Genomic DNA, 26,693 nt, shown 5'->3' on the forward strand with positions numbered 1-26,693 from the left:
TTCCATCGCCTATAGAAGAATGAGCTTAAATGAGCGCCATTGAAGATGACTCTACCTTCATCATGGAGTAAGCTGGATGTTGGAGCTGTCATCCATCAACCAAACGGTATTTTATTTTCTCCGAGACAGAAAGACTCCGAAACCGAAGGGCTATGCCGCAAAGTAAGCACATTACTGGCTTTCCTCGTAGGTAGCGCTACTTATGCAACACCGTGACGTGCTCTGTCAATTGCCAATCTAGAAGGGTTACAAGAGCCAGACAAGAGTGAGGTGTACCTTCGATGAGCTCCCGGCGGCTTCGCCACAGATGGGAACTGTACATCATGCCTTAAGTCAGTGAATCAGTTTGGTCCACCTACATCACTCACACCGCCAAAGACAGGCGTTAATTGCATTGTGGAGTTTGATCAACAATTATATGTGAATTGTAGAACTTGGATTACACAGTGGACAACACTGGCCGCAGTGCAGTGCAGAAATGTGTTGCAATCGAAGATGAGTAAGATGAGTGATTTTGGTGCATAGAGGAACTTTTAAGTACCTAAAACAAGTCCGGCACATGCCAACCGTGTCTACGAACAGGCTATGAGTAGTAGGAACGAGGTTTAATTACTGCACCACGAAAATGACAGAAGGGAAATCTGCAGCCTGATCATGGTGTTGTCACTGTGTATGTTTGTCTCGGACACTCGCTAACTCGGAATTATTCCAGCAGATTCCAGCGCAGGCCGAGAATGTACAGCCTTACGTTATTGAAACTCCGATGGCCCCACATATAAGCGCCACCCGTTATCGCAGTCGTCGTTCAACACCTTTGTTTCCATCCACGACTAGACCACCTAAATTCTCAATCAATGTGAGGTTATATTTATTGGAATGCCTTGATTCCAGTTTACTAACTATCACTAGTATCATGCAGATCTTTGTTAAGACTCTTACCGGCAAGACCATCACCCTCGAGGTTGAGTCCTCCGACACCATCGACAACGTAAAGGCTAAAATCCAAGACAAGGAAGGGTACGCCATTATTTCGACTTTCAGTTTATTCTTTCTTACGTCACATTTTCAGTATCCCTCCCGACCAGCAGCGTCTCATCTTTGCCGGCAAACAATTGGAGGATGGTCGCACCTTGTCGGATTATAACATCCAGAAGGAGTCTACCCTTCATCTGGTGCTGCGTCTTCGTGGAGGAATGCAGATTTTTGTCAAGACTTTGACTGGGAAGACCATCACCCTTGAAGTGGAATCATCTGACACCATCGATAACGTGAAGGCAAAGATTCAGGACAAAGAGGGTATTCCCCCTGATCAACAACGACTTATCTTTGCGGGAAAGCAGCTTGAGGATGGTCGCACTCTGTCTGATTATAACATTCAGAAGGAGTCCACTCTTCACCTTGGTACGTTGTGGAATTATTGAATCCGTACAGAACCACAGCTAATAATTGCCTGCAGTGTTGCGTTTACGTGGTGGAATGCAAATCTTCGTGAAGACTTTGACTGGAAAGACAATCACTCTTGAGGTGGAGTCTTCAGACACCATCGACAACGTCAAGGCGAAAATTCAAGACAAGGAGGGAATTCCTCCCGATCAACAACGATTGATTTTTGCTGGAAAGCAATTGGAGGATGGTCGTACATTGTCAGACTATAACATTCAGAAGGAGTCTACCCTTCACTTGGTCTTGCGTCTTCGTGGTGGTATGCAGATCTTCGTGAAGACATTGACAGGGAAGACGATAACGTTGGAAGTGGAGTCGTCAGACACCATCGACAATGTGAAGGCTAAGATCCAGGATAAGGAGGGTATCCCACCTGACCAGCAGCGATTGATCTTTGCCGGTAAACAGTTGGAGGACGGTCGGACGCTTTCCGACTACAACATCCAGAAAGAAAGCACTCTCCACCTTGGTAAGATCCATGATGTATACATTACTCGATGAAGCTAATTTCTTTTATGCAGTTCTTCGTCTGCGTGGTGGTAACTAAGTCTTCAAATGTCACTGCATGAGTCCATACCTTTCCTGTGTTATCATTTTACACATTGTATTTGTCGTAGCCTGAAATAACCATTGTTGTACACCAAATTGCGTGATTGATAATACGTTACAGGTTTGAAGAATGGGCAGTTGACAAGTTCGTCATTGTCATTGTATATACCTACGTTGTAACATTGTCATATGAGGGCAGCAGCAGCGCGAAGGTTGCAGTATGTGGAAGGATCAGTTTGCGTTTGTCATTGGGGATGAGAGATTTAATTCGAAAGCTCTACTTGTGGCTAAGTTTGCAGTAGTGATATATTATATTGGTGACGACATGAAAATCCATACAAAAATCAAAAATCCTCTAAAATATATCAAGCGCCCTCTAGGTTGTAACAATATCCTTCCAAGGGAAGGTATAAGGACGATGACATCAGAGAAGCACAAAAATTAGCAAAGAGAAACAACATCCTTCAAGTTCGAGGAAAAGCAATTGACGCGATATCAAGAAGAATAAGGATCGATTATGGTCGACCCATGAACATGCTCCTTCTCCTAGCCTTCTCCAGTGGTGCTAAATCATTATCCTTCAGAGGCATCGCTGTGAAAGAGTTATAACCATGTATAAGAAAGCAAAACGGGAATACCGCGGTAGGGAGTTACATACAAGGTGAGGTGCTTTCCATCGATAGGTCTGCTTGGTCACCATCGTCTCTGTCTTGTTCAGAGGAAGCTGGAGCTCGACCGAAGTCGTCTTCCATAGGGGACATGTGTTTTGGCAACATGGATCGTCGGCGCTGAGATACCAGGAAGTTGGACGTCAACGTCGGTAGAAACAGACGAGTTGGGGGTATGAGCACTGACCTTGTTCGTACCAGCCACGTTAATACCATCAAGATCTACCTTGTACTTTTCTTCATCTATGCGCGATCTCTGCTCTACACACTCTACGACCCACGCAATACCCACTACATGAGGTTTTGGGTCATTCAAAAGCCTGAAATTGTGAGACAATGAGATGAACAAGTTTGCCTTTTCGAAGTAGAATATATGGCTTACCGATAACGAGTCAAGGTGCTCATCAGCCCGTTCTTATATACAATATGTGTACAACTTTGTCCAACTCTCGTTAGAATCTGGAGGGAATATCAGTCTCAAACAATTCTAACGAAGTTATCTTATACTCACTCGTGCACCTAATCCTCTGAGCATGTCAGTGAACAAACCACCTGCACTATCTCCATCGTCTGTCCGTACATCAACGAATATTGTACAATTCTTCAGCACCTTCAGCGAGCCTTTCTTGCCACCACTACCTTCAACCTCGCTTGGACTATTCTGATCTGTACCCGCATTATCACTCGCACCTCTGGTAAGTACTCCTGATGCGTTCTTTGGAGCATCCAAAACTTCCTTTTCTTTACCCTTACCCTTGGCAACGGTTCCCTGTGTTCCAGTCGGATAACTGCTACTTGCAGATCGCAAACCGGTCCGGGTGGGCACACGCGTTGGAGGTGGAGGTGTTTCAGGCAGCGAAGACAAAGACTGCGAGAGTGCTTGGGAAGCCATCGTCGCTCTTTGAGAAGCATTTATTCTCCACTCAGTGCTGCGTTTTTCTTTCTCCTTGCTCGTTCCTTTATCATCCTCGACTCCGTCCATGTCTTCGACGGGTTTCTCGACTTCTCCGGAGGTGTTGATGTCAACTACTAAATCCGTTATGCGAAGAGGGATATAGCTCGAAGTACCAGTTCCACTCCCCTGTGCCGCCGCTGCCTCGTCGCTGCCCGTACTAGCAAAATCAAACGAGCCAGCCCCCTTCACCGGGCTGGCTTCCACGCTTGGTAAACTCGTCTTCCGACTAGCCTTCGGCGCGATTTTAGAAGCGCCGATACCTATACTGTTGAATATTCCCGTGCCCATTCGACCGCTACCAGCCCCAAAGATCTTGGCAGCCTTCGGACTTGGCTTTCCATCCTTGCCCTTCATGCGCCCGATAATACTGGTGGCTATAGTTGGCTTTCGGACTTCAGCAGAACGAACAGCAGCGTCGCCAAAAGGAGGGAAAATGGATGAAATAGGCTGAGCCTGCGCGTTTGGGCCAGAGCTGAAATCAGTCCCTGTTGTTGCAGCCCGCTTCAATGGGGGATGCCGTGTTTGAAGACTACCGTGGTTTATCATACTATCGTCTTTAGCTGCGCTTGGTCTCTCCTCCTCACTCTCCTCATCTTCTGCTGTCGAGCGATTGAAACCGAGACTTGTATTTGGCCTACTCGGCGGCGGTAGATTTAGCTTTTCTAACGCACTGGATAGAGTTTTGAGTGATTTCTTGGATCCCGAAAAGCTACCCAAAATATCAAAGGAGGAAGAAGTCAGTCGGCTGGACGTCGTCCCTGTCGTCGATCTTCCCGTAGATACGTCGTTCGAAGATGACCATTTCTTGGAAATCTTGGTGGGTGAACTTATCCTTGGAAGAAGACTTGGTTTTACCGGTGAGGACGGTCTGGACTTAGTGGGTGAACTGGGTTTCGAGGTAGAAGTAGTAACAGCAGCCTTGGTGGTTGATGTACTTGGTTGTTTGGCTGACCATAGAGATAAGAGTGAAGGTTGTTTCATCTTCCCATTTGACGTCTTATCTGAGAGTGAGGAGGATTTCTTATGTCCCATCCTTCCAGCTGAAAGATTGAAGGGGAACTTTAGAATACGAAGACGACTAAAGAAGGGTAGTTTAAAGAAAACTTACCTCCATGTGGCGGTTTTGACGTTGCAGAGGTTGACCCAGTGGCTTCTAATAGTTCGTTAATTAGTACATGAAGACCGGATATTGTGATTCATACATACCTGCGTCCTTGGACGATGCTGCCTTACCAGGGATCATCGCCTTGGACTCGACACTTTCTGCGACAGTGCTCCGCAGAGAGTCGTGGCCCAGGTGGGATACTTTACCCTGTTGCTTCAAAGATAAACTTCTAGTAATGCGCCCATTTGGTTTTTGCGCTGGGACAGGCTTCTTTCCTTTCGTAGCCGCATTGACAGTTGCAGAGCGAACCCTGTTAGCAGGGACAGGTGGTGGAAGCATTGACCCAGATGGGCGAGGCAGTCGACTAGCGGGAGCTACGACAGGTGTGGCAGCAGACGCAAGAGCATCTGTATGTCTGTCTGCAGTGAGTTCCTCGCCGGTGTCAACCGCCGCAGCGCGAAAAAGGTGATTGAGTGAACGAGCCAACTGCGAAGGTAGCTAAATACAACCCCCATCAGATGCACTGAAGTAGCAGATAAGTAGGACGTTAATTGCAACTCACGTCAGGAATAGCAAGGGTTTCTTCAACATCTGGTGTGACGATTGAGGAAGGCGTGGAAGGAAGAGGTGTGAGAGGAGATAGTGGTGACGAAAAAGCAGAGCTACACCCCACTCTTGGAGTTTCTACGACATTCATCATGGCGGGAGAAAGTTTGACAGTACGTTCTGCGGTATCCGGGATGGCAGCTAAATGAGACATATCGACATCCATACCTGCATCGATGGCATTGGTATCACTCTTGTCGATGGGCGATGATAAATCAACGCTAACATCAGGGATGACGTCTAGATGCGGTGTCGGTGCAATGTGAAGCTTTCCTGGTGATCGAGATGGAGAGGCAACAACAGTTTTCAAATCCAAGTGAGGAACACCCGATTCCAAGGGAACAGATTGAGCTCTTGGTGGAAAGACAGATGAACCGGTCTTTTCGCTCCCTTTAACCGCCGCGGACGACGAGACGGGTTTCTTTGACGTCGTGGCAGTTCGGTTGGCGTGACGTTTAGACCTGCGTGTTTTCTGATTTGATTGAGTGGATGAACCCTCATTCTCCGTATCTACATCTGCATCTTTAGAGACAAGCCTGAGTGCCGGGAGAGGGTCCCTCCTGACCCTTTTGGACTCGCGGTGTCCATGAACATCTTCGGGGAATGTAGACTGTGATCGTTTGTGTTTAGTCGGGGAAAGTAATATTTCATCGTCTGTTTCATCCTGGTTATCCATGGATGATACTGAGTTCTGGTTTCGGAGAGCGACTCGTGCGTCCTTTAAAGGAGACCGGTAAAGAGGTAGTTGCAGAATACGATCTGAGACGGTTAGCTGAGACCTCGTACGCTTTGGTGCTTCAAAAGACATAAGACTTGAAAGACAAAGCTAGAATCAACACCGCCTGCGACGTTGAATACGGTGGATGCACTGCAGGCCAGGCTATTATGTCGAGGTCGCTGTCGATGAATGCCAGGCCTGCTGTTAGACGCGTACAAACACGGTCACGTTGACGAAAAGCAAACAATCATAAACAGCGCGATGCCAGTCACGGGACAAGGCTTTCTCCCATTTTAACAAAAAAACAACAGCAATCGCAAGGTGAGTGTTTTGAAGTTGATCTGATACCTTAATTGTACTCAAAGGCTCTGACAGCATAATAATCCAATGTACTCGCATCTAGAATTATCGACCCCCTCTTCTCGGTTTTAATACACATTTATAGCTCAAGCTCTTAGCGCCCACGACCACTCATATCCAATCGCAGGGTACTCGGTATATACGTATATACCTAATGTTTTCCTCAAGAAACTTCCTTACTGCGATAGGGGCAGGAGAACCAGCTTCGAGCGCCGTAACCACGGCATGACCGTGACACGGAAAGGCGCTCATCTACGGGACACGATAAAAGCACCTTCGTCTGACATGGTCTCTCAGATTCTCCACCCTATACACTCTCAGCATGCCTTTCTTCCAGAATGCTACGGGTACCACTGCAAATAATAGCAACTTCAGTGATATCAACGGCACTGGTCATGTCATCACTATCAATAACGACAACTCTCAGCGTAGTAACTATGGAAATACCACTTCTACGCACAACACAGACTCTTACAATGACTCTTCCACCAAGCAGACTATGAGTAAGCTCCCTGTTACTCATTTCACCTATGTTAACTAAGCGGCTTATTTATGTAGCGGGGGGAGGGCAGCAGACTGTTAACCGTCCTTAGGGCACTCCCGGTTTATGTCTTTGGTGCTAACTGTGGGCAAGCTTTTTGTATCGTATTGTATCTCTGACATGTTTAACTTATTACAGTGACCACCTGAAGATTTTTGCAAATCTTATGTCTACGTTGACTTGGAACTTAATTTTGTGTGAAGATGTTTGTTTCTCTAGTCCGTCATAATTGTAATATGTGAATTATGCCTATGGTACTTTTTCCCGGCGTACCCTGAATGTTTGATTCATGAGGTTGCTGGCGAGTGATCTACCCACTATATTAGTAACCTGACAACACTGCGGGTGCATATTTACTTATCGAAACAAAAAGTACAAGTGTTCCGGATTCAGATTGTTACAAGGTCCCTTCGACCACGACTAAACACGTGTAGTTTTAGCAATGTTTCTCGTGACGCTAAAATGGTCGTCTGTTTGAAATCTTCGCAGAAATAATTCTTCTATTTCTTCCGATACCCTTTTCCATGCATGTTCATTTAATGATCAATCGTACTGGATCTTATCATGTTCAGTGAGCGATTCGTACCAATGCCCTTTTCCATGGATGTTCGTTCAATGATCAATCGTACGCGTACTGGATCTTATCATGTTCAGCAAGCGTTTCATAATAGCTCTTTCAGCGATCTGAGCTAAGGCGGTACCAGTATCCTCGCCATACACAGCCCACGGTGTCGCGGTACTCGCCGAGGATCCAAAAATGATTAAGGGGCCTTACACCTACTTATGGTACACGGCCAAGAACCAGTGCCAATCTGAGTGGTGAAGGCAGTGTGGAGCTTTTATCAGAGTCCGTTGGTATAGTGGGAACGATCATCGATCATACTGGTATCCTTTCCTGCCAATCTCGTTTATAGGTTTAGTAACGCCCATCTGCCTCATGGCCTCAATGAAGCGCTCGTCTGCGACATATAGACTCCCTTTCCACTGCACCATCCCTCAACCATCCGATATCCCTGGCATCTCAAATCTCGTTTAGCCGTCGACCTCGTCATATAACACGATGCCTTTCTTCCCCGCTGCACAAAACGTCAATGCCAGTCATAGCACGTTCAATGACATACACGGCGGGACGCAGATCAACAACATCACCAACGACAACTCCTACAGAAATAATTCTGGGAACACCAACATCACCAATAACACCAATTCACATAATAACTCTTCCATTACCCAGACTAGTAAGTTTCTGTGCTTCCCGATTGTCCTGAATGTACTCGCCAAAACTGAACACTTTGAAAATCAGTGACAGGTAATGGGACACAGAATGCGAATCAGGCAAGCCAAAAGCAAACATGATGAAATGGACACTTCGAGGGTGAGAAGATTATCATGCTCGAGGTATTGCAATGGCTGACAGTCTCTCCATAGGACCCTCATGGATCGCTGCACCTTGTGTTGAATTTGTACGGTCCTGTTGATATTCCAAGAAAAAGAACTTGCTCATCGCCTTTTCCAGTGTAACAAATGTGATACTCTCAAGGATGGCTGTATTAGTTCTGTCTATGTATACCGTGATCAATCTCCACTTAGTAGTGTCGAGAAACACTGTCACTGAATGATATGTATTCGCGGAGATCGTGTGATTTATTGAGCCTGACTCGGAGACATGGGCTGGTGTCAAATTCCTTAAGTGATTCGGTCAATCTTACTAACGCCGTCTTTCTATCTAATTATTCAGTATTTCTAGGTTTCCAGGTCTGAATTAAAAACGATCGTGTCTCTTCAAGGGATATACGAACTGCGACAACAAAATATCAAGTTGTGAATGCAGGATTTTGGATGCAACTATATTCCGATGACAACCTGTACATTTTTGCCTTGACTGCATGAATGATTCATTCGAGAAGGAGGATGCTTATGAATGTGATAGCAAACGCATATCAGGTGGGTAGTCATAAGCTGTCCAATCAAGTTCTTGGACAGAAACCGGCACGGTGCCCTAAACAGGGATGAAAGGTCTTTGGCGCTAACCAGGAATATCTAGCCGAGTCATACGGGTCCAGGATAAAGCTCAAGCGCCAGAAATATCGTTGTTGGTTCAAAAGTTCTATACTGATGCTAAAGCAACGCTTATACCATAATTGTAGTTATCCCTCCTAGAAGCAGGTTAGTTTCGCAGATGGCCGCCATCGTTCACATCTAAAAGGGACTTATTCATATGTGATCCAAGTTGGAAAAATCAGCCCCCCAGGATGGCCACACTCGTTATCATCCCCTTCTTGATCAAGCACAGAAGTGTATCAAGTAGTCGATTGGCTCCGCTTGAACAGGGGTATATGTCAGTCAGCAGGGCACATTTAGAACCAGGGAGCTGGCATTCCATCTCATTCGTATTCTAGCCCTTCTTCGCGCACACAATCGATGGTTGGTCCGCTCATCCGGTGACTGCAGTACATAAAGCCAACTTTGCAGCATGATACGTCCCACACAACACCTTTGTTCCCCTTTACACGCCCTAGCTGTTCAATATGCCTTTCACTCAACACGGTCAGAATGCTAATGCAAAAATCGCAACATACAACGATGTTGCTGGCGACCAAACCAACAACAACAAAACGGACAACTCTGTCCACACAAATTCTGGTAATACTACTACTGTGAACAACAACAACTCCGGAAACAACTCTTCCGTCACCCAGACTATGAGTTAGTAGTACTCCGATGATCATGGCAATGTCTTGACTAACCAAATATGATGTCGCATCAGGAGGAAGTGGGCGTCAAACAGTGCGTCGCTGAAAGACGATATATGATATGATCTGAAACCGTCGAGGTACGCGTTCGATTTTATAGCAGCAGGACGTTTTGTTTGATGTGATAATACTTCCTCGTGCAGAGCCATGGAATAAGACTACCAGTGGTTATTTGTCTACTGTCGCAGCTAGGAATGGTGGTTGTATTTGTATGGTTGAATTTGCCTGGCAATTGTAAAGTTTATCGCGTTGAAATCTTAAAATGTACAGTATCCTTGAGAGATATCAGAGTTTTGTGCTTCAAGTTGTTCTGGTTTGTAGTCTCGACTTAAAAAGCCCCTATAAGTATCTACTTACATCATGTGATATTGTGAGTCTGTCACAGGCCGTGATGATATGGCAAAGTCACACGGTAGTCGTTATCGGTTGCAACTCGTGGTCACTGGCAGCGTTTTTAGATGGAGAGATGTTCAAAGTTTCGCACCCAACATTGCAGTCAGCATCACATCATCCGCGCTTGCAGATATCATTCAACCATTGATAACACGGCGCTAAGAACTGTGGGGCCTGGTTTTCTAGAAAATTCAAGCGCTAGATTAGCTCCCCCCTTCACTTGGCCGTCGTCAAAAGCATCAGAATCTTGACATCAAACTCGTGTATGGAAACAACTACATAACACCCGATTGTATTGCCCACAACCTACTTTGTGTGTCCTCGTGGAACATCTTATGGAACGTACGGAACGCGTTGACCAGCCTTGGACAGAATGAAAGGACGCCAGCTCCAAGGCCTAAGAATAAATGGGCTATGCCTTATGCAAATGTCGTAAATGCTTGTTCTTCACAAGATGTCTAAGGATTGTGCACTGATTTTTCAAATACAATAGAAGCAGCTCAAAATAGCGATGCGGTCTAGCCAGGCATCCCGGAATTTTCCATCGCCTTTTTTCCAACGTAACGCAGCACAATCATCGCATTGTATTCTGACAAGTCTTTCATACCAAATGCTATGTGCAGTACATGGAAAGGACAGTTATTCGGTGGACCGCCGCGGTTATATTGAAACCTTATTTTGTCGCTAGGCTGTCAACCCATAGTCATCTACTTGTCTGGCGCCGGTAAACAGTCGCCCCCCGATCAGATCCTGTACAACATAAAAGCTTCAAGTCGATGGTGGTCACTGTCAGACAATACTGTCGTTTATCAGTCCATTAAACCTCTCTCACCATGCCATTTATCCAATACGGAGACCACGCCGAAGCTCATATTAAAACATACAACGACGTTGCCGGTGATCAGAACAACAAAACTGACACAAACAACTCTTATCAGAACAACGTTGGGAACACTACCACGACAGGGAATATAGATTCGAATAACGATTCCTCCGTCACGCAGATAACAAGTAAGCGCTCTTTTTTAATTTTCGTTTGACGTTGTACTGAATGAAATCTTAATTCACCAGTAGATGACAATTAGTATGCGGTGTGCCATAAATAAACTTGTCCCTGTGCGTTGAGAAACCCATATTATTAGTAGGTATGTTGTCATTATTGGTTTTCGCGTCTCTTCTGTACTGAAGGGTATTGGTACGTATACAGCACGGCGTGTGTAGGCGGAGATTGTGCATGCCTATTCGATCCTGGTTCCTTGCAATATCAACCCAATTGATTGGTCTGGTTTTCATATAGTCGCTACTCGGGTGCCCCTATCATAGACGCTCTCGGTGCTTGTGTACCAGAAATGTGAGAGTTATTTATGATAGATATCTTCTTTCTGCTCCTCTGCACTCTGGCTGCGGACTCCTGAAGTGGGTAAAGAACAATAATTCCCATAGTTATCGGGCGTTTCATCCATAAGTATATCCGTGTCCATACTCACCCAAGTTATCGATATCTCACGGCCTGCGTTGAGTCTTTCTCTTTAGTGAATTGGGGTATCTGTGCTTACTCTTCTTTTATCGTATCTGATCCTTTCCGACGTTGATATCTATCTTTAGGCACTCATGAAGTGATCATCGATTATCACTGGTCTGGTGATTAGCCTTCTGATGGAGAATCCTGATTAAATTGTTAGCCTTTCAGGCTCCAACGCTGGCTGAACAGTGGTCACCCTATTATGTTGTACTGTACACTGACAACAACTCAGACTCGATGGATGCCTGAACATTTTGAATTTTCGAATTAGCCGAACATCTTATTGTACTTTATTGAGGCATTGGTGTGTTTCGTCGTTCCTAATCCTTATTCTGAGGTTTGGCGATACTACAATACTTTCCTTGTTTATAGGCTCGCCTTGACGACGGGTGCTAATGAGGCTTAAGACGCGATGCCAAAGAACTCTCCTATCTAACATTCCATTGTGTCCGCATAAGAACAATAGGCCTGTCTCTTACAGCAAATTACAGACGCCATCCTCCTCTTAAACGCGCTGATTTTCTTTTGTTGTCAGGATCCATCCATCAAAGTTTCCCTTAGAAAGGATTTTGTCACACTGACTATGCCCTTCACCCAACACGGTCAACAAGCCAGTGCCAAAATTGACACCTACAACGACGTTGGTGGACAGCAATCTAACACGACCAGCACTGATAATTCTCGGAAAGACAATGTCGGGAACACTACTACTACGACTAATACAAACTCGAACAACAACTCTTCTGTCACGCAAACAAGTAAATTTTGCACTCAATGCACATTCTCGCTATATTCATCAAAATTTCAGCCGAGGCCGGTCGCAGCTGATATTACTATTACTTGCAGACCCCCTCCCCCGATCTTCCTTGAACTAAGGGGTGAGAGGTAAAGGTAAAGTCCAACAGTTGCTATACTTTGATACTCACTGGCTTATTCTCTCAACATATTTCAGAATACTCAGCTAGCGTTCTTAGAATTTTTGAGACTATGCAGAGATATTTGAAAGAAAATTATCAGGTTAACTTCCTGAATAGTAATATTATCAGAAGTACCCTTTGAATGGTGCCGTTTGGTGGGCTTCTGCCGTGGAGGTTGTCATTGTATGACTATGTTTCTTGCTTCTCCGTTTGTAGAAAAAGGAGCTGTGGTACTTCGGGGAACTATCTCTTCAATATATTTTCCTTTCCTCGATCTACTACAACGCATACCATTTACAGAAATTCCCTTATTTGGAAAGCACTCATTTGACTGCCACAGTTGCCGGCGGTTTCGACTTGGACGATGACTATCTTTTGCTCTTCCTCCAATGTTAAGTCTGCTAACGAGCAGAAGCTTATTCATATGCTCGGCAAAACAACCCTCAAACTGATACGCCTGACTTGGCGTAGACACCCTATGTCAAAGATGAGCTGGCATTTGGGACTTGCGTCCTCTAAGATACTTGTATCATGATATGCCACGAAAATCTCTGATCGACTGCTTTATCAGTCCACACTCTCCCTGGTAAGGGTAAGTCCATATCAGCTTTTTTTTTTATCCACTCCGGGTCCAGTTCTCTAACAGGCGAACACGACCGTGATGTTGGCAGCTACCATTCAAGTCTCACTTAAATTTAAACAGCATCGCCCTCCGGGCACCCCTGGCACCGACAACGATATTGAAGTGGACATGTGAGCTCGAATCAAAGTGACATGAATTGCATTGACAAGATTCAGTCGTCTGCTAAGGCACTGACGTCACATGATCACCTGTGACTTTCTTGTATATATCTAATGGCACGCATAAAACCTTATTTATGTCTTAAAAAATTGCACAGAAAGTTTTGCAGCTTGATTCCGCCCATCTCTGTCCCAGCCGATTGTCAGAAATATGCGATGTGCAGTTGCCATTAAGAAAATGGAGTCGGACACAGTGTCACAACAAGCATGGATTTGAGTGTGTCACAGGTTGTCACAGATCACGTGGTGTGTGAGCCCTACCTTAAAGTGCAAGTATTGGCGTGCGAAACATACAGTCATAAAGAAATACTCGGTGCGAACAACTGGTGCCATTTCCAGTGTCGAATTGTGAATGTGAGACCTGGTAACCTACGGTACCAGGAACTTGCGCCATCTGCTCAGGTATACACATTGCTTCTTGCCTATAAGAGTTCTCTCTCTCTCTCTTCTTTTCTAGGCGTTGGATCCTACAAAACAGCAAAACACTCATCCTAGAGATCTCCTCACCCTGGACATTTCCCGCCCACTATGCTTGTTGACTCGGACATGCCCTTTCACACCGTCGTGCTCTGCGAAAACAGTCATAACTCAGGCTACTAGCTTGGACTATCACTCATCTAAGCTGGCAAAAGAGCTTCGTCAATACTCCAAGCTTCCTGTTCAGCGGAACAAAAATTACAGTAAAATATCAAGAAACCGCCTGCTGGCGCTGAAAAGACAAATAAGCTTGGCTTGTTCAGTTTGTTTTGTTATTCGTCTTCTGTGAGAGTAACTGGTTATGTTTCTTTTGGTTCTGACTGGTTCTGCTTCCAGCCTATTTCTAAAGGATGCCGGAGAAATAAAAATAAAAACATTCCTTGGCAAATTTTTGATCCCTTAGCCCGAGGGTGAAAACAAACTTATAAAACAGCAAAAAATCATCAAGAAGTTCTCGTACGACCTATTGGCATGAAAGGCAGTATCTTCTCTCTCTCTCTCATTCTAAAAAACAAGCCCTCAGAACTTCTTTTCATCTACGAAAGCGAATCCAAAATATCACAAATACGTCGACTGGACCTATTGGCGCAAGAAACTCTATGCTCTCTCTCAGCTATTATCACACACGACCCCCACAACTCTTTACCCACGAGATGAAAACAATACGAGGAAACCGTTGAGTTGTCGTTATACGACCTTTGGTGTTGAAAATGTCATATAGCCCTCTATACCCTGTCTCTTTGTTCAAGCTTGATTGGCCTGTTTGTTTTTAACGAGCACTATTGAAATCAGATACCCTAGGCCAAAGACTTAGTTCCCAAGAAAATGTCGATTAATTGTGATGTGATCCATTGGCGTTGAGCAAATCATTCTCCCCGCAGAAATACCGTCAAAACAAAATACCCCGAGCTCCCTACTTAGCCCAGGATGAAAACAGAGTAAGGAGGCGGTCGACGGATTGTGCTACAGCTAGCTGGCCTGTCGACATAGAACAAAACAAGCCTTTCTCCCTCTGTCAAGAACACGAAATAACCTAAGCCTCTTATATCTCGGCCCTCATTCCTAGCTGATGAGTGCATATGTAAGCCACCCACTTGGTGTGCTAAACTGGTATTTCCAGCCTCTGGACCGACAGAACAAGAAACGAGTTGGTAGGTCTCGATTTTGACTCTTCTGAATATGCCATCGGAGGGATTACTTTATGAGTATTCTTCCTTTCATTTCATTCGCCTCGTACTTTTTGTCTTTCCTATGGCTATTTTTAAGCAACAGATGAACAAAACACCCTCAACAATTCGCAGCTGTACCATTTACATCGAGGAATTGAAGGTCAAATTGTTAAAGTAGCAGGCAGTCCAATGTCTCCGATAGACACTGCAAATGACACTTGATAACAGATTTTATAAGAGCAAACTTCGTTCAACTACTTTCTTATGATTCGTAGAAATCAAAACAGTATTGGGATTGGTGCAAACAATTTATTAGAGTAGCACATAGAGAACGAACGATATACAGCGACGGATAATACGAAAGAACGGTCTGGCCTTTAAACCAAGAGTATGAATTGCAGATCAACCTGTGGGAGATAAAGTTTATCAGCATCATGTAAAACGAAAACGATACACAGAAAAGTCAGTATTAGCATGGAAACTCATCAACACTTGTTCAAAAACAAGGTCAGGGCTTGACTTCTATTTTGTTCGATCATTCAAATAAGAAAGGAAACAACATTTACCTATCATACACGACACACACGAAGGCACTCAGAATCTGTGATGAAAGACATAAAGGTCAATAAAAGTCGAGAAACATGAAAGAATCGAGATCAGAAATTTGGGTATATAGAAAACATTCATGAGCTCGATGAGCTTCGAAGTAGCGATTCATTTTTTCTCGTCACATCGAAAAGGGTAGTGAAAAAAATTAGAACAAAACTCACTAGAGTTGCCTTCAGGCTTCAAATCAAAGGGACGAACGAGGCTGAGGAAGACCAAAGACTATTTTCTCGTGGGCTTTATGGTGCGATTTAGGTCATGTGACCTCAAGCTTAGGGCAGGTCCCACTTACCTCACTTTAGGCTTGCCGTACTGACACGAATTATCTTGCAAATTATCATCACCGGGCAGTGGAAAGAGTAAAGGTATCACCGGCTGTATTTGTCTGGCTGTATCGATTATACAATGGTTAAGACTTTGCTTAGGAATTTACGTATTTTCACCCTTGCAGCTCGTGAGTTTTGGAAAAGGTATATCATATATTTTAATCTACACAGAATTGTAAATGCTGATGATGGCACATGCTATAGTTGAATATACATTGAATCAAGATGCAGCAGGAACCAATGAACCTTGCTGCTATAATCAATAACTGGATAATGCTTACCCCTATGCTGCTACGACAAACTCCAAAACATACGCCTCAGCCAAATCCCAGACCTTCTCGAGTTTGAGTCCTGCCGAATCACTATACACACACGATCTATTGAGAAAAGGAGATGCAAGGAAATCTTAGATAAACAAACTTACGCAAGCTCCAGTGAATCTCTCAGCGTACGCTCCTTCGCATTGTGCAGCAAGAGCATAGTCATGTCTTGTTGGTACATCCGCATGTTACCCACACCGAAGTTAGGTAGCATCGGCTCTGGTGCCTGTTTACGAAGACGGTTAGTTTGAACAAAGTTCTGTACTTGAATTGGAATGACTGACGATTGTTGCGCCAAGTGTTTCTGCCTCTACTTCTGCTTGTTTGCGACTGAGTTGACGAAGTACATAGTCATCTAGTTGACAGGCGACAGATCATGGTAAGCTGAGTGAGTGCCACAGGTAGGTCAGATAAGATCGACTTACGGACGAGCAGTCTACTATGGGGTCCCATCGCTTGCCGTACGTTACGAAGAATAAGTGCAGCTTCATTGTCTGGCCAGTCGTGGATGATGTTTCTTAGCTGCAGCACGAGAAGTGTTATTTGGGGCACACGAACGGATGAGCGGACCAACTTACGTAGTAGATCTCCTTTCCTTTTACAGGTGCTTCTTCGAAAAAGTTAAGAGGCAAGAAATCGACTCTATTTTCAGCTACAGCTTCTGGACAGTCTCTAGCCCAGGTCTAAAAGGTAAGAATAATGATAAGCAATTTGCACGATTCGGATTGAGATCTGCACGCACAGTTCGTGATTGTACAAGTGCCTCTGGAAGATCGTGGATAGTGATATTGACATGCTTGTGAGTTTTTGCCAAGGGTAAAGAGAAGGCACCGATACCACCACCAACATCGACGACTGTGGAAAATTTCTCGAATGGGTATTCTACAAAAATAGATAAGCTTTGATATACAGCCATTCGAATGTGAATGTGTGAATTGCTCACGCGTAAGGACAGCGAGAGAACCCATGATGCCGTTTAAGCCCCTCATCGACGTGTGATAGCTCTAAATAAGAATTTCGATACTAGAGTGATGGGACAATCTACGAGGCAACTTACCACTCGTCTGTCATCCTGAAATCAGCATGTGAGTTGTTGATGGTGAGAAAAGAGAACCGAATAATGCGCACATCCATTCTCATCCAATCGAAGAACGTGCCTTCGATACCCAGAGGTTTTATCGCATGCATGATAGGAGCTGCCGAAGGTTCGTACGAGTATGCATATCCGGGCTCTTTCAAGGTTTCATAGTAGACACCAGCGCCTTTAGCGCACGCCTCTACGTGAAGACTGATCATGTGTCTGACCGGGTTCGAGCTGTTGAGGATGAGGGACAATCGGTTGTTGGCGAAGACATCCGTGTCGACTACACAGCGACGAACATCAGCGCGATGGACGGTGCAAGAATGCGAGTGTAGGTATGCGAAATTGGGAACGTACCCTCAGTGAAGCACCCCCTGGTTGAAAGGAGACGCAGCATACGCGATAGCTTGAGTGGGTCGACGTCGATGATCTTCGAGAGATCATTGACGTGAATACCCTTCGGGTAGTCAACGAGAATATCAGAGATATTCTCCCGGAGCACGACGCGTATGCATGCATAGTCATATACTTGTACAAGCTGCATCAAAAAGTCAACATTCCATCATGACATTCTGCAAGAAGACAGTACGCAGTGTTGAGGCGGGGCTTACATTAATCGCCGTATGGGATGGAGGCGCTAGTGTTGAGCATATCTGTCCGCATGCACCTTCTAGTGTTCGTATGGCCATCTTTAGTGCCACAGTATCCATGGCGTTATCCAGTGGGTGCGGGCCTGTCGAGTCAATGGAAGGCACTTCCATCCCGTCCTGCTCGTACAGCGCCATGGCCTCTTGCGCTGCCCCGTTGGCGAGCTTCAACAGCGCCTCGATCTTAGCTCTACCAGACATATTCGACATGTCGACCAAGGTTAGGTTTCACTGCTAGTGTTACTGTGGATCAAAGTGAGGAGAGAGCGAGAAAAGGGGAGGGATATCACGAGGTCCCCGCAGGCCAAACGTCCCTGGTACTTATAACCTACAGCTCATGATGTAAACATTATAGTTACCGGTGAATGGCGTGTTTCGCTGAGGAAATTCCAGATAACGCATAACGTGGGTTTTCGATCTTGCTCAGACATGATCTTTGAGCGAAACCGGGGATACAATTCTTTGCTGACGAGGAAATGGGGTATACTTCCTCGGTAATAATTCTTCATTCTGATGACAGTTCACCGAAGCGTTCACACGGCCGGGTATCCAGCTATATAAGCCTTCGGGCGACCCATTGGTTGCACCTATGATATCTAAGCTACTAATCAATTGATATCCCCAGTGTTGATACGACAAGTGAGAGAAATAAGAACTTACGAGGTAAATTACAAGCGCGGGTGCTTTCGTGAGCTCCTTCTTCACTCGACGCCTGAGAAACTATTCGAGATAAGATAAAGTACGTGGTTATAAAGGTGTCGAGTTTTTGAATCAGGCACTACTAAAAGGTTGATAGCGATTGTGATTGTTACGATGCAGCGGCATGATAGAATGGGGGTAGTTTATCTGATATGCGATTTCCGTTCTTTGCTCGAGGAATGACCTGGAGTGCAGGGACAACATATTATTGATATCGCCTCGTCGTTGAGCTGAAAGCGATGTCAATGGCTGAGCAAGGATGAAGACTACCCGCGGGCGGGAACAATAAGCTGCGTTCTCACCTTTCCTTTTCTTACCACTTCGAGGCAATATGACAACACCTGATTACTTATGCCACTGGGCTGACACCAGTGTAAGTACTAGTCGCACTGCATACGACATTCTCGGGTTGGTCTTATACTTGCAAAGAACACTGTTTGATCTCGATGCTCGAGTCTACACCGGATTTGAGTGCTAACGTAGAGCTAGGCAACTCTCCGCGTATCGCATGGAGAAGTCGGGTTTGTGTCAGTGTGGTGTTTGAGTGGAGGGAAGACGCTCAGAAAAGGAATATGTTTCTCTCTTTTTCTTCTCTATTATTTTTCAAATCCCACTTACCACGCTCCTCAATGAAATGTCGGGTCCAAAGCTCCCACCGAGGTGTGGCGTAGAGTGAAAGAAACATACAACGTATTGGCGATACGGTTTGTTTGGACTTTCAGCAGAGCATCATTAGTCATGGACCACTCGTCATTCTGTAAGGCTCATTTGATTCAAGTTTCCCCACATAGGTCTCCCAAGCCTCCCAAGCCCCTCCGAGGTTTTAAGCGGCATTCCAGTGCGATTGAAGACATGCAGGTATCAGCTAGTGTGAGAAAACCTTCAGTGATGGATGTCTATTGATGGATATATAAACAAATGTTCATGTTTGGAGGCTTCTGGTATCCCTCGGACTCGGACTCGTTTGAGAAGCGAGGGCGTGTGTTGCTCTGTGTTGCTGTGTGAAGATCAGGAACGAAAGCGTGCAGTCGCTGCTCGGTGAGGCTTCGAGAGAGAGAAAAGACCGAGAAGGATGATGTGGAGAAGGGAGTGGGACTTGAATGGACGTTGATCTGATTATAGGCGCCTAACGAAGTTGGGGGGACCGAATGTTCATAATTATAGACTGAAATGGAGAGCAAACAAACTGTGGCTGCGGAATGAGCTTGAAATCAGTCTCCCCTCCCGGGCATACCATTTAGTATATAGCATCTAGCTTGAAATGCAAATTCAAAGGGGGTATTTTGAATGAAAAAGGTAAGTGACTGCGGCTCTAACTCTACACACCAGCCAGCCCGAGCGCGTCGGTATGGCTTGTCATGTTACAGTTGATTTGTCCATACCGTAACTGTGCGCCTTTACCGAGGCTGCGAGTTGAGTCTGCGACAGATGAGATGAAAGTATTTGAAAGATGCTGAGGTGGTGCGATGTGACCGCATCAGCGGGCCAGCGCAGCAGCTACAGCAGTGACGATATCGACGGAGAATGGGTTATCAAGCCTGAATGACACCATCATCCAAGTAGCACTCGTCACGGTATTCTAGAGTCGGTGGACTAGGCTCGGCTCGTACGAATATACCAATGCATTGATAGATACTGAGAGGGGAAAAGAACTCGGGGTGAACTTGGAAATACAACTGAAAGGACAACTTCGAAAAAAAGGATGATAATGCATCGACTTGCAAAACGTTAATGTCCAGCGTTCGAATCTTCCACATTGGCCAAGGCTGGGGAAATGGGCGTATTTTTTTTCTTCGTTTTGTAGACTTTTTGAACTTTCAGGTTGCAAGGAACACTGTGCACTGACGACGTCATCCAAGGCAACGCCTGTCCTGACACCGAATAATTCTGGGGCTCTGTGGGCCATTGTGCTTTGCTCAGCAGCAATATCCTGGGAAGCATAGGTTTAGCAGGTTTACGAGTAGTTTGTACACCGGCGAAAAGAGAGCCAGGCCTCGCGAGAGCTTTCGAAATGGGGTGGTCATATTCCTATGATCGCTGAGTGATGCATCAACACTGGCAGAGCGGTTGACAACTGTGTGTCAGGGCGTCAGTGTATTGCTTTGGGTATTGTGAGCATCGGCCGGAGGAAAAGCAGGATGGAGGTGAGGGATGAGGAGTGAACAGACGAGAGAGAGCTAGCCCAACGTCAAGTGATTTGAAGACAATACTTCAACAACTCTTGCCTAGCAGTGAAGCTGACGTCTGTGTCTCCGAACCATGATAACGTTGCAAATAGATGATATAAAATTGTCGTAAGTGGGATAATGCGACCTTCTCGTCCATGTCTTCCTGTTCCACTATGCAGTGTTTGAAGGGCTTAGGGTCTCGAGGTTTCGGTCAGTCTACCGTGGCTCATGGTCTATGTCGCTGGAATAACCTGAATAACCTGAGAGCTTGATATTTGTCCTTTTCTACCTTCGTTACCGTCCTTCTTGAGTGTCTTCAAAGTGCAAAAGCTCACCAGGGCTTATGGGAGAGTATACATGGCTGTAGAGTAGTGCACTCCTTCGCTGAGATGCAAAATAAAGTGTGGGGGGGAAAGGCGACGGACTGGCAAGTTGAACGGGGTTGAATGACTCGTTCTGTCGTCTCTTAACGTTTAGAGAGTGCTTTTGAAAGGTACGACACCTTACGAGGTATCCATGGCCAACTTCGGGGGGCATGCACACCGTAGAGAATAGACCATAGACCGTAACATTGTATAGACAATGGCAAGACCCACGATCGTCGACGATGAAACGTATATCGCTATAACCCATGGCGCCTATCGTCATATCGTGGCCACTGGCCGTTATGCCTGTCAGCTCATCGGGTATGTGTGATCATCTAGGTAGGTAGAAGTAACATATGTGTCGGTACATGTTCGTCGACTGAACGACCCTCCTGAGGCTCCTGATGAGCATGCGTGCTCGAAACTTCAAGATTCCAGCTTTGTATTAAGTCGTCAGCTGGCGGGGTGATTTGGATGCTGTTGAATCGATCATCGTAGTGAGGAGGGTGTTTTCGTACGGTATGGTGGACGGCTAGTGGGTGGAATCGTTGGGGAACCGTTTGACTCACCCATGTTCTTTTCTTCTTTTGCTTTCATTTGTTTCGTTCTCTTGTCTGACCAGACCTAGTAGGAGAATGAGAGAAAAACATTGGTCTCCGAACTTGGACTCTTGGAAGAAAAGCGACGAACTCAAAAAACAAGGTTCGAATAACTTGAACGCGAGCACCTCATCCGAGTCCCAAGGTGTCGCTTTGACGGATACCTTCATCGAAGGGCTTCTCAAGTTGTCGTTTTCCTCTAGTGAGTCAATGCATTAAAATGGCGTTTGACGCGCCCGCCAGCGTGATCATGATGAAGCTTGTACTTATACAGTGCACTGGCAGCAGGATATATAAAGTTCTCGGACGCGTCGTTGAGGGAGTGACAGGAGGCTCGATGATACGATTGTGTAAGTAGCCCAAGTGGATGGGAAAAGGCCAAGTCGTAAGGGTGGTGGTCGCGTCAGTGAAATCCGCAATGCTATTCCCATTCACCATACGTTAATCTCAGAGCACTCGTAATAGACGCGAGTACATCCTGGGCGCTATGGCCAACGTGGTAGAAGTCTGCAGCACGACCTAGGGCGCTTATATCCTTTTTGTCCATTCCCCATGCAACTACTACTCGGTCCTACGTCTTTGACCGTCGCCGAAGCTTGCAGACACTACCGTCATCTACAAGGACTTGTCCTAGTTTCTCGATGTCTGCTCACGCTGTCGACGTTCAAGGTGCAATGGCACAAGCCCCATACGTCGATGCGCAGCGCAGCACGTTCAATGACATCAGTGGTGGTCGCCAAATCAATCTTGGGCCCATTACAATTAACCAGCACAGCGAGGATAGTGGTCAGTGTCATTTCATTGCATATTATCCAGTAGCATTTGACGCATTCGAGAAGAAGAAAAAGCTGAGGCGCAACGAAAGCTCGCTGACTGGCTCACTCCTCTGAATTTTCGTCAAAAACAAAGCGAGGTCTACGGAAAACGACGAGAGGGGACTGGAGATTGGGTACTTGATGACGAAAGATTCAAGGAGTGGCAAGCTGGCGACAAAAGAACGCTGTGGTGTAGTGGGATTCGTAAGTGCTTACTATCCTAAAGATCGACATTCATGTTGCTGATACTGAGTCTGGCAGCTGGTGCTGGGAAAACGGTTCTTGCGTAAGCTTTGTGGTGAAACACTAGAAATCTATATATTAATCAACTCCTATACTCCTAGATCGTATATCGTCAATCATCTCACTAACAAGTGCAAGGACTCCAATCTCGCTGTGGCCTACATCTATTGTGACTACAAAGACCAGTCAGCCCAAACGGTCTATGGTCTCGTCGCAAGTATCTTAAAGCAGTTCGTTCAAGATTTCTTGCCAACATTTAAACGTGTCAATGATCAATACCGACTTCATCAGCACAAAGACTTCCGGCCAACTCTCAATGAACTTCACGATACGCTAATTTCGGAGATCAAGCATTTCTCAAAAGTTTTTGTCGTTGTTGACGCTTTAGATGAAATTACGGAAAGAGGTAGTAAGCGTTATGAACTGCTTAGTAGGCTACAAGCCCTTGGATGTAATCTACTGGTGACCTCGCGTGAAATCCAGGCGATAAGGGAAGCTCTTTGTGATGTCTCGAGCATGTACGTTCGTGCACATAAAGACGATATCCGCAAGTACATCGAAGGTCATATTCTCCCAGGATCAACTTTGGCTAGGCTCATTGCTGGAGATCCTCCTCTGAGAGAAGAGATTATCAAAGGTATAACAACATGCGCAGACGGCATGTGAGTGCTTTTTAAATCTGTCCTGAAAAAATATTGAACTTTAAGACCGGATAAGGTTTCTACTATGTCGTCTACATATAGGGTTGTTGGAAACCAAAGTGACTCGTACAGATGTTCGCAACAATCTCAAAAAGCTGTCCACCTCGGTGGACAGTGTCTACAAGGAAATAATGGAGCGGATCGATGGACTGGATGACGATTCCCGGGAACTTGCCTTGACTGTCATCATGTGGATAACCTTTGCCTTCCGACCACTGACTGACAAGGAACTCCAACATGCTGTAACGGTTTCACGTGGCCATCTTGGAATCACTCGTGATGAGCTCGTGGATATAACAGCCATATTAGGGCTTTGTGCTGGTTTAGTCGTGGTGGATGCAGGTTCTGATGTTCGCCTGATTCGTGAGTATTTTCGCTATCCTTTTAGTACCGGCTACGTCTGATCGCCTTTTATTAGACTACACTGCACAGGAGTACTTCAGCAAATATAAAAAATGGTTGTGCTCGGATCCTCACTCAGAACTTACCAACGTTTCCCTGAAAGTTTTGACAACACCACCACTGTTACCACGGCCTAAGCTTCCACGTGTGACCAGAATGCTATGGCTGTTCCGTGGGGCATTGAGCGATTATGCGGCGGAAAACTGGGGATATCATGCACAGGGTTCTGCTGAGGAGACGAATCAGGCCATAATACAAGAATTTCTCAGTTGTGAAGAGAGAGTCAACTGGGCCGCACAACGCACGAGTCACGATTTGTACTCTTACCCTGATCCAGGCTCCGTGCTGCATCTGTGTGCTTTTTTTGGCTTAGCTCGAACCATTGACTTTCAGATACAAAATGGCGCGGCTTTAGTCCAATTCATCCAAAGTTCACCGCTACATATTGCAGTACAGGAGGCACATGCAAAGACGGTGAGTTTACTACTCGACCGAGGCCACGACGTCAATTCGCAAGATGAAGAAGGTCAAACACCACTTTCATTGGCAGCCATGGCAGGGAATACTGAGATTGTCGAGCTGTTGCTCGCAAGGGATGATGTGAAGGCCGACTGCCGAGATGCGTGGGGTCAGACACCACTCTTGTTGGCAACCCAAGCACGCAACGCCAAGATTGTCAGGCTGTTGCTCGCAAGGGATGATGTGGACGCCGACTCCAAAGATGAAAGTGGTCAGACACTGCTCTCACTGGCAGGACAAGTAGGGGACACTGAGATTTTCAAGCTGTTGCTTGCAAGGGATTGTGCGAAGGCTGACTCCAAAGACGACAATGGTCAGACACCGCTCTCATTGGCTGCCGAAGCAGGGAACACCGGAGTTGTCAAGCTTTTGCTCGCAAGGGATGATGTGGAGGCTGACTCCAAAGATGAGTGGGGTCAAACACCACTCTTGTTGGCAACCCAAGCATGGAGCACGAAGATCGTCAGGCTGTTGCTCGCAAGGGATGATGTGAAGGCCGATTCCCGAGGTGCGTGGGGTCAGACACCACTCTCATTGGCAGCCCGAGCAGGGAGCACCGAGATTGTCAGGCTGTTGCTCGCAAGGGATGATGTGGAGGCCGACTCCAAAGATGAAAATGGTTGGACACCACTCTCGTTGGCAGCCCAAGCAGGGAACACCGAGATTATCGATCTGTTGCTCGCAAGGGATGTGGAGGCTGACTCCAAAACACGAGACCGTCAGACGCCTCTCTCATTGGCGGCCCAAGCGGGAAATACCGCGATTGTCAAGCTGTTGCTCGCAAGAGATGACGTTCGGGCTGACTCCAAAACGAAAGACGGTGAGACGCCGCTCTGGTTGGCGATCAAAGCGGGGCATACCGAGATTGTCGAGCTGTTGCTGGAAAAGCGTGGCGTTAAGGCCGACTCCCGAAATCTGTTGGGTCAGACACCACTCTTGTTGGCGACCGAAGCAGGAAACACCAAGATTGTCGAGCTATTGCTAACACGGGGTGGCGTCGAGACCAACTCTCAAGATATATGGGGTCAAACACCACTTTTGATTGCAGTCGAAACAGGGAAGACCGAGATTGTCGAGCTGCTGCTCGCAAGGAATGATGTGAAAGCCGACTCCAAAGATACATATGGCCGGACACCGCTTTCATTAGCTGCCGGGATGTCCAAGAAACACTTTTGGTTGGCTATATACGTCGACAACGATAACGATGATATCGAAGACGATGACATCCGGAAATATCCAAAGCCTAATTATGCGATTGTGGAGTTACTGCTTGCGAGAGATGATGTCGATGTCAATTGGAGAGACGAACATGGTCAGACACTTCTGTTCAGAGCAGCAAAAGACGGAGTGACTCCCCTTCTAGAGCAGCTCCTTTCCCGGAAAGATATCAATGTGAACCTGCCAGGCGAGCACGGAGACTCGCCCCTGCACTGTGCGGTGCGCTCTGGACATCAACATGTGACGTCTTTACTTCTTTCACATCATGCCATTGAGCCCAACTTGAAAAACGCCAAGGGACAGACACCACTTCACTGTACGGTTGTGGGCACAGACCCCGAAAAGAACCCACCCAACTATAGGCCTATGGGCAGGCAGGAGGTTATTGCAGGCCTTCTTCTTGCGCACCGAAACATTCGTGTTGACTTGGAGGACGATAATGGATCGACGGCGTTGATGCTTGCTCGTTCGCTCTCGGCTGTACCCATAGTGAAGCTCCTTGAAGTATATGCAATGAAGAGCGGGGCCAAGTGGATGAACAAAGCTCCGTTGATGGGCACGATGATGGTTGGCCATCAGACAATACGTAGAGGACATACTGCCAAACCTTCACTATGTCGGATACCATGCATAACAACGGTGCCATCCCGCGCGCATGCCAATGATCGAGGTATGTATGCCTACCCTTGATACGGTTCACTTTTACCTTTTCCCGTCTACTGACGATCATATCCATCACTTTAGACATTTCTCATAACCCGTCCGAATTGTCTTCCTCCTGCATCATCCACGACGACCACCCGCCTTCACCTGACTGATGACTTCGTTCCCTGACGTGTCGATGTTACTTTACCGGCCGCGGTCTGTTTCTTCTTGTTCGACTTCACCACGTCTACCCACGACTGTAGAACGATCACCTTGGCGCCTTTCAGGAAAGGGCGTGTGAGGTGTTGTAAGGGGGGTTGTGTTGTATGATTGTACCTTGTCATGGGTTGAGTATTATTTTT

General features: G+C 46.1%; 13 protein-coding genes across 13 annotated transcripts; 11 read left to right on the forward strand and 2 right to left on the reverse strand.

Moving 5' to 3' along the window:
• Positions 1-803: 803 nt before the first annotated feature.
• SERLADRAFT_385284 (uncharacterized protein) lies at positions 804-2,085 on the forward strand (the record flags this gene model as incomplete). The annotated part of the gene is made up of 5 exons (XM_007316630.1): positions 804-856; positions 910-1,017; positions 1,070-1,401; positions 1,457-1,912; positions 1,965-2,085. 4 exons carry the CDS (start codon positions 914-916, stop codon positions 1,988-1,990), a joined length of 918 nt encoding a protein of 305 aa, XP_007316692.1.
• A 178-nt stretch (positions 2,086-2,263) lies between these two features.
• SERLADRAFT_463683 (uncharacterized protein) lies at positions 2,264-3,114 on the reverse strand (the record flags this gene model as incomplete). The annotated part of the gene is made up of 4 exons (XM_007316631.1): positions 2,264-2,584; positions 2,651-2,780; positions 2,848-2,980; positions 3,043-3,114. 4 exons carry the CDS (start codon positions 3,063-3,065, stop codon positions 2,508-2,510), a joined length of 363 nt encoding a protein of 120 aa, XP_007316693.1.
• A 57-nt stretch (positions 3,115-3,171) lies between these two features.
• On the forward strand, positions 3,172-3,881 carry SERLADRAFT_463685 (uncharacterized protein; the record flags this gene model as incomplete). The annotated part of the gene is given in 2 exon segments (XM_007316632.1): positions 3,172-3,499; positions 3,515-3,881. 2 exon segments carry the CDS (start codon positions 3,369-3,371, stop codon positions 3,678-3,680), a joined length of 297 nt encoding a protein of 98 aa, XP_007316694.1.
• A 2,540-nt stretch (positions 3,882-6,421) lies between these two features.
• On the forward strand, positions 6,422-7,208 carry SERLADRAFT_463687 (uncharacterized protein; the record flags this gene model as incomplete). The annotated part of the gene is made up of 3 exons (XM_007316633.1): positions 6,422-6,907; positions 6,963-7,029; positions 7,084-7,208. 2 exons carry the CDS (start codon positions 6,727-6,729, stop codon positions 6,995-6,997), a joined length of 216 nt encoding a protein of 71 aa, XP_007316695.1.
• A 225-nt stretch (positions 7,209-7,433) lies between these two features.
• On the forward strand, positions 7,434-9,033 carry SERLADRAFT_463690 (uncharacterized protein; the record flags this gene model as incomplete). The annotated part of the gene is made up of 7 exons (XM_007316634.1): positions 7,434-7,570; positions 7,626-8,183; positions 8,249-8,320; positions 8,374-8,408; positions 8,462-8,635; positions 8,693-8,889; positions 8,990-9,033. 2 exons carry the CDS (start codon positions 8,006-8,008, stop codon positions 8,299-8,301), a joined length of 231 nt encoding a protein of 76 aa, XP_007316696.1.
• A 93-nt stretch (positions 9,034-9,126) lies between these two features.
• SERLADRAFT_463694 (uncharacterized protein) lies at positions 9,127-9,969 on the forward strand (the record flags this gene model as incomplete). The annotated part of the gene is made up of 3 exons (XM_007316635.1): positions 9,127-9,651; positions 9,713-9,778; positions 9,842-9,969. The coding sequence occupies 2 exons, from the start codon at positions 9,474-9,476 to the stop codon at positions 9,742-9,744; spliced, it is 210 nt and encodes a 69-aa protein (XP_007316697.1).
• Positions 9,970-10,148: 179 nt separating this feature from the next.
• Positions 10,149-10,758, forward strand: SERLADRAFT_463697 (uncharacterized protein; the record flags this gene model as incomplete). The annotated part of the gene is made up of 2 exons (XM_007316636.1): positions 10,149-10,523; positions 10,585-10,758. Coding segments are annotated over 2 exons (192 nt in total), but the record flags the coding sequence as incomplete, so codon positions are not given.
• Positions 10,759-10,832: 74 nt separating this feature from the next.
• On the forward strand, positions 10,833-11,891 carry SERLADRAFT_463698 (uncharacterized protein; the record flags this gene model as incomplete). The annotated part of the gene is made up of 3 exons (XM_007316637.1): positions 10,833-11,102; positions 11,163-11,236; positions 11,299-11,891. A coding segment is annotated over one exon (234 nt), but the record flags the coding sequence as incomplete, so codon positions are not given.
• A 134-nt stretch (positions 11,892-12,025) lies between these two features.
• SERLADRAFT_463699 (uncharacterized protein) lies at positions 12,026-12,746 on the forward strand (the record flags this gene model as incomplete). The annotated part of the gene is made up of 3 exons (XM_007316638.1): positions 12,026-12,371; positions 12,422-12,504; positions 12,566-12,746. 2 exons carry the CDS (start codon positions 12,197-12,199, stop codon positions 12,439-12,441), a joined length of 195 nt encoding a protein of 64 aa, XP_007316700.1.
• Positions 12,747-13,671: 925 nt separating this feature from the next.
• Positions 13,672-14,569, forward strand: SERLADRAFT_463700 (uncharacterized protein; the record flags this gene model as incomplete). Its single annotated transcript, XM_007316639.1, has 1 exon — positions 13,672-14,569. The coding sequence occupies one exon, from the start codon at positions 14,280-14,282 to the stop codon at positions 14,463-14,465; it is 186 nt and encodes a 61-aa protein (XP_007316701.1).
• A 1,623-nt stretch (positions 14,570-16,192) lies between these two features.
• Positions 16,193-18,167, reverse strand: SERLADRAFT_436344 (uncharacterized protein; the record flags this gene model as incomplete). Its single annotated transcript, XM_007316640.1, has 11 exons — positions 16,193-16,271; positions 16,334-16,455; positions 16,514-16,584; positions 16,655-16,751; positions 16,808-16,912; positions 16,972-17,111; positions 17,173-17,233; positions 17,287-17,301; positions 17,358-17,593; positions 17,668-17,848; positions 17,922-18,167. The coding sequence occupies 11 exons, from the start codon at positions 18,165-18,167 to the stop codon at positions 16,193-16,195; spliced, it is 1,353 nt and encodes a 450-aa protein (XP_007316702.1).
• Positions 18,168-22,316: 4,149 nt separating this feature from the next.
• On the forward strand, positions 22,317-23,351 carry SERLADRAFT_463701 (uncharacterized protein; the record flags this gene model as incomplete). Its single annotated transcript, XM_007316641.1, has 4 exons — positions 22,317-22,574; positions 22,628-22,807; positions 22,865-22,889; positions 22,948-23,351. Coding segments are annotated over 4 exons (753 nt in total), but the record flags the coding sequence as incomplete, so codon positions are not given.
• Positions 23,352-25,514: 2,163 nt separating this feature from the next.
• On the forward strand, positions 25,515-26,693 carry SERLADRAFT_414536 (uncharacterized protein; the record flags this gene model as incomplete). Its single annotated transcript, XM_007316642.1, has 3 exons — positions 25,515-25,780; positions 25,832-26,356; positions 26,431-26,693. The coding sequence occupies 3 exons, from the start codon at positions 25,624-25,626 to the stop codon at positions 26,502-26,504; spliced, it is 756 nt and encodes a 251-aa protein (XP_007316704.1).

This window comes from Serpula lacrymans (assembly GCF_000218685.1).
Source record: "Serpula lacrymans var. lacrymans S7.9 unplaced genomic scaffold SERLAscaffold_5, whole genome shotgun sequence".
In the NCBI taxonomy this organism is placed as follows: domain Eukaryota; kingdom Fungi; phylum Basidiomycota; class Agaricomycetes; order Boletales; family Serpulaceae; genus Serpula; species Serpula lacrymans.